The sequence below is a fragment of the Candoia aspera genome, chromosome 7 (genome assembly GCF_035149785.1).
Source record: "Candoia aspera isolate rCanAsp1 chromosome 7, rCanAsp1.hap2, whole genome shotgun sequence".
Taxonomy (NCBI): domain Eukaryota; kingdom Metazoa; phylum Chordata; class Lepidosauria; order Squamata; family Boidae; genus Candoia; species Candoia aspera.
The window spans coordinates 26,739,455-26,751,883 of NC_086159.1; the positions used below are offsets into that span (position 1 = coordinate 26,739,455).

General features: G+C 36.6%; 1 protein-coding gene across 1 annotated transcript in view; it reads right to left on the minus strand.

Moving 5' to 3' along the window:
* The window catches only part of MYH9 (myosin heavy chain 9), a 70,830-nt gene that overhangs the window by 31,741 nt on the left and 26,660 nt on the right, over positions 1–12,429 (minus strand). Inside the window, exons 4-7 of the mRNA XM_063308277.1 lie at positions 7,246–7,273; positions 6,696–6,789; positions 924–1,016; positions 128–191 (exon numbers count right to left, since the gene is read on the minus strand). Coding sequence (XP_063164347.1) covers positions 128–191; positions 924–1,016; positions 6,696–6,789; positions 7,246–7,273 — 279 coding nt within the window. The remainder of the gene's footprint in view (positions 1–127; positions 192–923; positions 1,017–6,695; positions 6,790–7,245; positions 7,274–12,429) is intronic.

Here is a 12,429-nt window from a genome sequence, read left to right on the forward strand (position 1 = left end):
CTCACTTATTAAGGCAGTTTGCCTCTTCCAAGTAAAATCTCAAAATGCTATCCAGTCAGTTTTTTTTCTAAGCCCTTATACAGTTCTTTATGACTGATCTGGATCAGTCTTATTGGTGAAAGGATACAAGTCTCAATGTTGGCTCCAACAATGTATCCATTTACATCAAAGTTGATTCTAATGAACTTTCCCTTAAGGAAAAAATGTGTAAGAGTTAAGCAACTGCCACTGAAACAATGCAATATATATATCTTCATTCATACTCATTCTTCTAAATTCCCACAACATAGGAGCTCATTCCACAGGACAGCTTCAGGAGATCAAAGAGACCTGATAGTAGAATATCCCTTATTGGCAGTAAGTAGTTCCTACAGTTAGTTACAGAATAGTAGAGACAAAGATCTTGTCTGTTTTATACCGTTTTGATCAGCTGTCGTTAACAGCCTAAGATACTCCTTGTGACAGTAGGAAGGAATGCAATAACTTTATTTTCTACTCTTACCTTCTAGGTGCTACTTGATAACAACAGTATCACCCCAGTGCATATATTTCTACCTTCAACATGTTTCTAATGGTGAAGCCTATCTTGTTTTAAAAGGAAGTTTTATCTTCAACCAATTTTAAAAGACATTTCCTTCACAGTATTTCCATTTATTTATTTATTTATTCATTCATTCATTCAATTTGTATAGCTGCCCATATTGTGCATTTGAGGCAATCAAGGCTGTTATTGACCATACTCACAGCACACTGTCAGGGCTGTTTGCGGATAAGATATTACACTAACATACATGTTCAAAAAATCAATGAAGTGAAGCTATTTGCATTTAGAATTGCATACAAAGCAACCAAAACCTCATTCAATTTTCTCCTCTTTTCTGAAATGGCAGGCATCATTCAACAATGAAGCAAAAAATACTTACAAATCTTGAAGAGTTGTCATTTTTAACGGTTTTGGCATTTCCAAAAGCCTCCAATATAGGGTTGGCCTGAAGCAGCTGCCTCTCAAGCTCCCCCTAGAATAAGGAAACCAAATATAAAACTCTCAACTGGCTACTCTCCAGAAGCTACCAGCCATGTATGTCAGCATTTCCTGGCTTCAACCTATGTTGATCTTCAGAAGATATAAACGTTAAGACTTACCATTCTTCCATTACAAAGATTAATACTTAATAATTACCTATATTTACCAAGATTAATTAATAATTAAGACACAGCCAAATTAAGATTAAATTATATTATTGAACCCTTATTCAGGGGTGGCGGGGTGGCTATATACTAAGTAACCTGGTGAGGTTTTGCTTTGTTTGTGTCATGAGTACTGATGGTGAGCAGGAGGGGGCCCCTATCCAGGGGGGAAAACTCATCTGTAGTTTAGAGGCCTTGAACTGTCCTTCAAAGAAGCTCAGAGCAGACCTGCCTTGAGTTTTGGGTTTATCTGTGTGGGTTTCCCATGCTCTTTCAGTTTGGCAGGATATCTTACTACTAGAGCTTTTATTAAACACTAGAGACCAATCACTGTCTCAGCGTGGTACTTCGCTCTACGTCAGGACAGTTTGTACCTTGGATATTAGCCTTCATATTGACCAAAATGTCCTCCTTTCCTTTCCACAGTGTGCCTCTAAGGCCTCACCTAAGCTAGGGTGCCTGGTGAGCAGAACTGTGTTGTCCAACCACTGCTTTTTTAGATAAACAAAAAATGAGTAAAAGTTGCAACCAGACAACTTTAAAGATTATAGGGGCATAGCAAGGAAAGACTGTATACGGAGAAAAAGAAAAGAAATTAGTGACTAGGATGAGTGGTGTTTTGTACCACTATGTAAAGTAAGAAAATGTTCCAAGGAATCCTGCACAAGAGAGAAGCGTTGGTTGAAACAAGTGGTCCATGTGTTTTCTGGGTAAGTTATCCTTTAGGTTCATCAATTTGCTTTCATGTAAAATGAGCATTTTGCAATTTGCCTTCCCTATGGCAGCACCCATTTTGTTGACAGCCAAATGATAGCCATTTTGTAGTAGCATCTACTCTAAAAATTCCCACTTTATCCACTAGTCCAGCAAACTGAAGACTTATGCTTTAGAATCATGTTTTAAATTAGATCTATATTAGACCTGTATGTCTGCTGTGGATTTAGGAGGCTGTGGTTTATCCAAAGGCCACATATAAAGCCAACAGCCAAGTTCTGAACCAAGGATCACTTTCATGAACTTAACCGCAATTCAGTATCAGGTCGTTGAAAAACCCCAAAGCAATTTTGTCAGAACAAAAATATAAAAACAAAAGTGCTGTCTCACTATGTCAAAAAACAGGAGAATCAAAGCTTCTATCCAGAATATCCAGGGAATTCTCTCTCTCATGTGGCAAAATAGGGATACCATATCCAGGCTGCAGAAATCCTCTTAACCACTAAATAGTAGCAATGAGATACGATAACTCCTTGCTGCCATCTTATCGGCATCTGGATTTTTGCAGCCCAGATATGGTAACCCTAAGTGGCAAGAATCAATAAGGGACAAAGAGCCATATTCAGGGGTGGGTGAGGGTAATCTCAAAGATAAGACCATTTGAGCAAGGCATAGGGAATGGTTTATTTTACAAAACAGTCATTTCCTTTTTTTAGAATGCAATCCTTTTGTTTTTTTAATCTATCCCAGAAGTCCATAGAAATTGAAGAAACCCTTTTTATATAATGCAAAGCATTTCATTTTGATTCAAACCTAAACTCTACTTATTTAAGATTTTTTTAATGAATATTGTAATGTGGTTTTATAGTATTGTTTTATCATTGACATTTGTGAACCACCTACAGATGTGCAATTCTAGTGGCACACAAGTAATAGAAAGAGAATAAATACACAAGTAATTAAAGGAGTAGACAGTTGGAGATTATTGAATTTGCAAATGCTACAGTGCCTATTTAAGCTTCTACTTCTTTGTAAGTTTCCCTTCTTTCAAATAAGAGGCAACTTATAACATCAGACTGATAATTGCTCTAACATTCTCTTAGAGCTTAGTAAACATTCTCTCAACAAGAACTTAGATTCTAATATTTATTAGAATCTTACAATAAAATCACTCTACCCAATCAGTTCAGGTGGCAGAGCACTAACGTTTATTGGGGGAAGGCAGTGGCAGCAACAGTGAATGCAGATTACTGAGCCATGAGAATTGGTATGATCTAGGGACAGCTGCTATCCATCAAGGATCACAGTATCAACTGCGCTGAAGGAAGCAAAGCCATAAAGGCTCAGATGGACTCCAAAATGTTTATTTTGTCAGCAATATTGAATTTCCTCTGTTTTCTCTTTCTCACTCACACACACAAAGGCTGTCATTCCCCCATCCCCATTTTCTTCTTTGATCCAGCAACTGAATCTTAATTCTTGCTTCTGATTGCAATCTGTTGCTATGGTGATAAGTGATATCACAAAATGAAACATTACAACTTCCATACAGGGTTAACATCTGAAGAAAGTCTATGTTTACAGTAAAGAGCAGATCCATTACAGGAATGCATTGTTTGGCCAAGTGAAACTACAGGGTTAATTGGGTGCCTTGAGTATTTCATGTGGCTATTTTTTTATTAAATTTTTTCCACTTTAAGAAAATAATTGTCAAGGGATGTGAATTAATTCAGGGCAAATTACAGAGTAGAAGAAAATGGGAAAGAAGCATTTTTTTAAAGGCAATTATTATTTCCTCAAGTAATCAGCAAATGGGAATTTGAAGAAACTGACTGCTTCCTCATTCAGTGCCACATCAACAGAGCTTGGGGTTTCTAAAGGTAAAAGAAAAAATGAGCTTTGGCTGCAGCATATTCTCATCTCTTAATAGAGTGTTCCTGTTTGAAGCATAAGCCAAGCCTGCTTCCTGCAAGCCACTCTCTTCCCCTCGCCATTTTCTGTCCTAATTTTTTATTTTTATTTTCCAAATGACAGTCAACATTCTACACATATTAAATATTAGGGCTGTGAAGCAAGACCAAAAAGGTGTTTTGGAGAATCCTGTAGCATCTGCCTGCAAATTCTTAAAGTATCTATGTCTTTTCTTGAGGCTGTGCAGCTCTGCTCCATAACTGCAATGCAATTCCAGGAAAATGAATGTTTGGTTTAAGGAGTTGCAGACACATGTTACATATGCACCTCTATGTACTCCCAAGTACTTTTTTGCTTTCAAATCCAAGTGCTGCACAGCCATACTAAACATGCTTAGGCTTCTTGAGCTTTTTGGGTGGGGGGAGGAAGTACAAGCTGTCCTCCAGGTTTTGAGACTAGATTATTTTTGTACCATATTTCCCATTCACCTCTTAGTTACTCTGCTTTGGTTCCATTTCTTTCAGGACTCATTGCCCAAGTTTACTGATAGCAAATAGAAGGAATGATGGTATACTGTGATACAGTAGCACTATTTTAAGAAATATCACTGGATATTTGGAATAGGGACCTGTTCAGAGATTTTCTTATTTGCCAAGGGAGAAATTGGGAGTAGAATTAAAGTTCTTTCATAAAAGCCTAGTATCACAGAGTGAGAGCTATCCCAAACTACTATAGGATTGATTTTCTCCTCTTAATGAGGGAAGCAGAGCCCAATGTCTTTCCAGATTTTTCCTCATGGACTATCACAGGAGTGATATAATATTCAGAAATGATCTTGGTAGAGTCAGTTTCAATTTTTCATAGTTATTCATGTCTTGGACTTGTTCTGTCTAGTTTCTATATCAGTAGAGCATTTTAAACTATACAAAGGTATTAATACTTTTTAGCACATTTTGTAACATGCATTTATTTAATATACATATTTAATATGCAATATTTGTTTGCATTTTTTCATAAATATATTTCCCTAAACTTTTCTGAGAGATGTGTAATACATAGGATAGTTGTATTCTACTTTCTATATTAATTCAGGAAATACGAAGTATTTTTATCAGTTTTTCTTTTAATTGCAACCTGAATTATACAGTGAATCTAGTTTTGCACAACAAAATATTATCTTAATGCCAATAAAATCGAAACTTAGGAACACTACTGTAGTCCCAGCCTCTAAGCCATTAGGCCATACTCTGGGGATACGTAGACCTCTTTGCCTTCTATAATTTCAGATCTTACATGCAGAAATATCTTAATAATTTTTCCACAAAGCAGTTCCAAATATTTCCTCTAGGAAATAATCCAGGAACAATATCACTCTTGGGAGTCTTCAAATGGTTGACCTCTGGCCTGAAAAAAGCTTTAAAAAGCTTCACCAGCCCCTACTCAGGACTAAAACTAGTTGAAAGACATTTAGAAAGGGCTCAGGCGCCATGAGGAAATTTTCCAAATAATTATCACACTAAATCAACAATACAATCTGTTGAAGATGATAATACTGATTTTTCTCTTCCACAAGGGCAGATATCTTAGTTAACAAGCTTTAGTATAAATTATGATCTCTGAAACTTAGGAACACAGAATGTTCATAGAATATTTAAGTATATCTGCTGGCAGTGGACAGAAAAATCTGTCATGTGAAAGCTGCATTTTTTCCCCCAAAAGCCACTCATTAGAATGTGCATATGCACACACACACCATGCAGAGATACTCATAGAACTAACTTATAGACACACATCATGCCAGTGTATTTAATATCAAAGTCAATATCACTATATTTTATATAGTGGAAAATACTAATTGTACTAAAAGCTACTGTACGTTATTAATGGGTTTCATTATAAAGTTTGCAAGGTTTATGCCCTCATGTGATTAATTCTGGCAAAGAGGCTTTGGGTTGGAACATCTAGTCAGTACAGGGGCAGTTTCTTTTTGATATTTCTCAGCATCTTGCACTCACAGCTAGTATTCTGAGTGGGACTGGAAGGCCTGGAGAAAATCAGTCCACACTGCTGGCCAAATCACCACAGATACCAGACACTCCACTATTCTAAAAAGATATCTGTACTTAGTGCACATAAGCAATTGTATAAGGCAGACCAAATGTGAGTACTAAGTTTAGATAATAAGCAATAGTGTGTTTATTTAAAACAAAACCTACAGCCTTTCATTCAACTCACCTAAAAAAAAGCCAATGTGAATTGTGAATGGTTTACAAATAGTTCTAGCAGCAAAAAGTGACACAAGTGGGAGTGAAAAGCTGCTATAAATCACACAATGGAGCAACACACACACATTCCTGGTGCAGATCGTGCAGTTAAACGTGCAGCTCACCTACGAAGTACCAACTGATGAATTCTGACATAATCCGCCAAGAGAAGGGGAAACAGTAAGTGAGACAATATTTCACAGAATCTTTTTGGCGCAAAAGATATACATCGTCAGAGAGTTCATATGATTATTCATAACCAGAAACGGTCTAGCAATGAAATATCTTCACTGCAAGACAAATAAAAACCCAGCAATTGTAGCTGGTGAATTCTACATGAAGTAGTTCATTAATTTTAGACTGATAACAAAATGAAGACAAAGGTTTTATTGCTCAACCTGTAGGAAACTATCCTGTCCAATCCTTTCAGGTTTGGAATAATTTACAGAGAAGTCTACATTTATTGCCAATTCAAAAAAGGAGCATCACACAGAATTAGTGAACATTCACATTGGTAATAAAGGATCAAGTTGTGTAAAAGTATCTCAGATAAAGAAGTCAGCTTATATTTTCAGTTCAAGTAGGAGAGCAACATCTTAACTGGATAACAGAACTTACTTGATCTTTTTTGCTCTTATGTGATGAAGCAACATGAGCCAGATACTGAATGACTTTTTTGGTGTTTTCTGTCTTACCAGCTCCTGATTCACCTCTGAGAGAGAGAAACTAGTCAACACATATTGCATACATGAAAGCTCACCCCCTGACCCAACATCTGTTTTTTTTTTTTTAAATGACTACAGTTTTACCCAACCTAGCGTCTAATGTGATGGATAATAACTTCCGGCCTTTTGGAGAAAGCTGCTCAAATATTTTGCTAAGATGAACGTAGTCAACAAAGTTTTGGTTGCATTGCTAGCTTCCACAAGATCCCCAACCATTTTTAAAGAAATGAAGGCTTTCGCTACTGAAAGGCCTGAAACACCCTCTCCTGAACTTTATCTGCCTTTATTTTCATGGAACATAAACAAATATATGACTCCATGCATACATGCTTTTGAAATACTATCTAAATGCAAAGATTTTAAGTTTTTTTTTAGTAAATGCTAAAAAACCACCCTTTAATCGTTTTTATCCTTTTGAAACAACCAATTATTTAAATACTTACGTGCAGAGAATGGACTGATCCTCTCGATCTGAAATGAAAAAAGGAAAGAGAGATGATTGAAACAAAATCTCCCTTTTTACTGTCTTTAAGTTGAAATACATGTTCTCTCTCTCACATTCACCTTGACAATGTTCATCTATATCCCCTCGCAAAGTCTACACCTTAGTTATTATGTTTTTTCCTGACAGAATTTAGCAGATGGAACAGAAAGGGGATGTATTAGAAAAGACTGAATGGACTACAGAATCATATTATTTGTATAATATTCATGTAAAATCCATACAAAAGCGTAACTTTTTTTTTTTTTTGCCACCTTTAGTGCTTCATTCTCTATAGAATTCCTGATCTTAGGGGAGTGGGCACAAGCAGTGTCACTTTTTTGTTTTTGCATTTCTCTCACAACTAAACTTCACACTGCATCATGCAATACCAACCACAAAACCAAGCTTCAATCCAGAGCTCTTAGATAATCTTGAACTTTTTATAGTCAGACTTTTTATAGTTACTCCTGACACATCCATATAGTTTTACTTCACAGCAATATAGAACTGCCTTCTTTGCATGTGTGTGCATATGTGTTTACCTCCAACTTTAGCATACAGCCATACTGTTTCCTGATAATCTCTCATTCAACTATTAATCAGCCCTGACCTTGCTTAGCATTTCTGAGGTCAGCCAAGGTCAGCCACGTGCTGTCACCTAACTGGACTAAACACAACTTAAGTTGAGCTCAACACTGGATGACCACAAGTTGTGATTTGCTATTGGTTTCTTCAAGATGTTGTTTGACTACCCAGTTTAGCCTACAGTTCTATTTTCTTTTTTTCATCCTGGTAGTCTCCCATCAAAATATTAACCAGGCTTATTCCTGCTTAGTTTCCAAGTTCAAACATGCTGAGCCAGATGCTAAAATCCAGCAAAATATTTTTTTGTCATTACTAAAAGACGAAAGAAGTGTTTCATAATTTGTAATTCAGCAACTCACATATTTGCATGCACAAATTAACCTCACAGAAAATACTCATCTTGCCAAATAAGTGTCAGACCTAACACTTCTCAAGGCTGTTTGAAGTTGAAATTGGTTATAAATCAGAGGATCTATATAGATCATATAGGATTCTCTATCACTGGGCATTTAAATGGAGAATCAGACAACCAACTAATGATTCATCTGTATTAGCCCCTATTTAGTAGCGGAAAAACCTAGGTGAATTAAACAAGCAGTTCCAGGAAAATTACCAGGAAAATGTTCTGAATTATTTTTTCAAGCTACAGGCATTTAAATACTTTTCTTTAACATAACAGTTAAATCCTCCTTCTATAGTATAGGTAACATGAAACTGCATAGCAATTTTACATTTGCAATTCCATTGTACAGTAATGTCTTCAGCAATGTCTACTGAAAATGGATTGTAACAGCCCCCATACATACAATTGTTCTATACATAGGAGGTGATGTTCTACATGGACAAAACTGCCTTTTATTCCAGCACAAAGAAGAAACAATGACTCACCAGCTGACTAATTAGCTATTGAGTTGGGGGAAATTGCCATTTTCATTTTTTCATACCACAGGCAACTTAAGAGACCAGTCAGAGAAATCCATGTAACTTCCAAGTATGGGCAATACCTTTTAGCAATTCATTCTTCACCCCATACCCTCCCCCCTTATCTCTTGCAGGTTTATCAGTTGCCTGCTCCATACACTCTAAGGAATGTACCTGCATGTATGGGCAGATCACATGGCTGAATGCAGACACTACCATAAAAGGAAACATCCTTTTTGGAATCCAGGAAAAAGAATTTATCCGGCCCTTGTAAAGCACTCATCATTAGGATAGCTGGGATTCTTTTGCATACTGACAATTGAGAAGTGTAGTGCGGTCTCTTATTTCCTGTTGTTCAGTATTAAGAGATGCTTTTTCCTCCCGCACCCTCACAATAGAAGTGCATGCATACACAGCTGGCATATAACGATCTTAGCTAGTTATTAAACATTCCAGAATATACATTCTTTTCTAATCCAGGCTCTATTCTCAGAGGCACCCAATTAAAGAGTTTGGTTAATTGATAAAGCAACAGGTTTCTCCTCCTCCTCCTCCTCCTCCTCTACATTTGGAATAACTCAAGACACTGCAAGTTTTTGAGTTTGGATTATGGGTTTTTTGGGGGGAGGTGTTGTATTTTTGTGGGGAAGGGGGAGAAAAGAAATGTATATCCAAATCATCATAGTAACAATAGTTTACAAAATGTAACTGAAAGGAATCTACAACCGCTTTACTAGAGAGGAATGACATCCTGTGACCGTTTTTCAAATAAAGGACCCGTTACTCTGGCTGTAACAGAGATTTCATATTTCAGAACATCAACTAATAACCAATATCTGTAAGTCTATTAATTCCCTTCCCAGTATTTAGCCACACTACTTTCTGGCATACAGAAGTTCAAGGAGTAATACAGGTTTTCAAGATACACAGGCATCTTATTCTAGGCTAAACAGACTCTTGCAGACTCAACTGCCAAAAGTCTGTCCTATTAAATAGATGTCTAAGGAACATCTATGCAAATTACTTCATCATGCAAACTTAATTACAGTTTTACTGGTGGAGTTCCAATAGCTGAATATATAAGTACTGTAAAAGTCATGCATCAAAAAAATCCAAGAGTTTAATTGCTGTCCTTTTAAATATATGTGACTGAGTCATTCTCACATTATAAGCATTTTCAGTTAAGCCCAAAAGAGCTTATTTAAACTTTAAGTTTAAAGGAAGAATGGAGGTGGGGAGTGAAAGCAGTATGCAACTAGGTGCTTCACAAGTCAATTAACAAACATCCTTATCACCCACTTCCTCTGCATGAGTAACTCTGAGTTGAGTCTGTTTAGCTCCATAAAAGGAGAACATAGCATTCACAGAATGGTGACATCATCTCTCCAGCCAAGAGGAAGTGGAACAACAAAGGGGGGGGGGCAAAAGGTTTGATTCTCTGTTTTTAGCTGATTCATCAGCACTTATATTCTCACTACTGAAGCCTCCTGTACACATACACAAAGATCTACAGAACTGTCCATGTTTATCAGGTGAAATCAAAAGCCCGAGATCTGTAGGCACTGAAAGGGTGGGCATCACAGGATCAAAATAGGGAAAACTAAAAAGTCTCTGGAGTATTTCCCTTTTTAACAATTTAGAAAAAGGGGAAGGAAATAATAAGGCAATTGTTACTTCATCTTTGATATTTCTTATACAGGGTGATTTTGATAGGGCTGGTAAAATAAGTTGAGGTCAAGGAGATGTGAAGGAAAATGTTTCAAAGACTACTTTAACTGATTTGTCTATACTTGAGAATACTGCTATGGCTAACAAGGAAGTTTAGTATAGTTTATAGTGCGGCTTGCGAAAGGCTTACCCAACTAACGCACACCATTTCAAAATGCAGTATTAAGCTGTAAGCAAAGTTCCATATAATTCAGTGCATGAACTGAGTAAGAGACAAATAGGTCTATGTTTGTTCTTGTCAGGAGGCCTCACTAATACATGAAACTTTTCAGATCTCTTGTTATGCCAGCTGGGTGGAAATTTTTAAAGATAAGCTAGCTATGAACAGATAATTTAGAAAAAGACCAAACTAAATCATGTATAACAGAGGAACGCACTCCGTTTCCCACTAAAATTGTACTATAGAACAATTTCACATGAAAGAAATTATTTAAAAGCCACTAACATTCCTCTTTTAATGTGTCACAGCTCTGTTATATTTTGTGGGTTTCATTAGACAAAGAACACAGCTGTTAATCATGAAAACCAATGACAACTAAAATGCATTTCATGCCTGTTCAAACGGCATCTATAGTTTAGTCTGGATCAGCACCAAGACAAAATAGTCTTAAAACTGTAACTGTTTTTTCTTGTTATATGTCTCACTGTATGAGCACACACAATGTGATGCAGTGTGCTGAGACAATTCAAGGTTTGTTTTTTTTTTAAAAAACCCACCTCTATTCTAGATGTTCTGTAAAGCAAAGATTTAAATGAAGAGAATCCCATTTTAAGTTCCCAAAGCAGCAATAATAAATATCAGGCTCCACCTGAACTGATCTATTTTTCCTATCCTCCCTTGAAAAATCCTAGAAAGAACTGGAGTCAAGTAAATCCACCCACACATACTGGCTTTGGGATGGGGAATAGGACAATCATTGTTGGTGCAAATACAGGTAACAGACATGAGTTTAAATAGGTGCTTTGTTTTGTTTTTTTAAATTCAGGCTACAGAACCTGTTAGTTAAAAAAAGATCTTAGAATCCCTGATCAAGAGGCAATGTTCTAATGGTGGAAGATTGGCTATATTTAAGTGAAGTTTTCTTTTCTATTTTCTGTTTGCTCTTAAGTCTCTCACAGAACCTCATCAAGTTCTCACAGAACGCTAGGACTCCACAGACTACGGTTTGAAAAACCCTGTTGTAGATGACCAAGGTACCCAGAGTAACATCTAAAGCACCCTCAGTGTAGTACTTTGGGCATGCAGTATCCAAAGATCCTTTGTTTTAAATAATAATTTCACAAAATAGATGCATTATTCCAAGTAAACTTAAAGCAAAAGCGCTGTTGTGATATTTCTCTTTTCTTTTAAGGTTCTATATTGTCATAGTGCACTCACTCTAACTATACAGAACTGACATTATTTTTAAAAAATATACAATTTAAAGGGGAAAAAAAAACTATGAATGATTTCCAATATGTCAGTAACTTCTCCTGGACATCATTGCTGAAAAATGGACCCACTTTAAAAGCAAGGACAAAGAACCATTTCTTCTTTTTCTGTATTCTAAAGAAAACTACCAGTAAAGATACATAAAAGTCATGCATTTTGACAGCTATAAAATGAAAAATCGTTTTAAAAACTCCCTTAGACAAAAGCTATGCTGCAAGTTGTGGCAACACCAGCAGTTTAGCAAAGTCAGAGTTGAGACACAGCCAACTGAAGAATGCAACCCTGCTGCACAAGATTTTATGCCCCACCCCTGCCAGTTATAGTCTGGCTCTGAGGCAGGAAGTTTCTTCACTGCAGAATTACTCAGGTTACAGGAGGAGATGCTGACTCTAGAAAACAGCTGTAACACTGATTTCAACCAAGCAGTCTCAGCTTCTGCTACAGTGCCCGCCAATTCAAATCAAATCAACCAGTTGT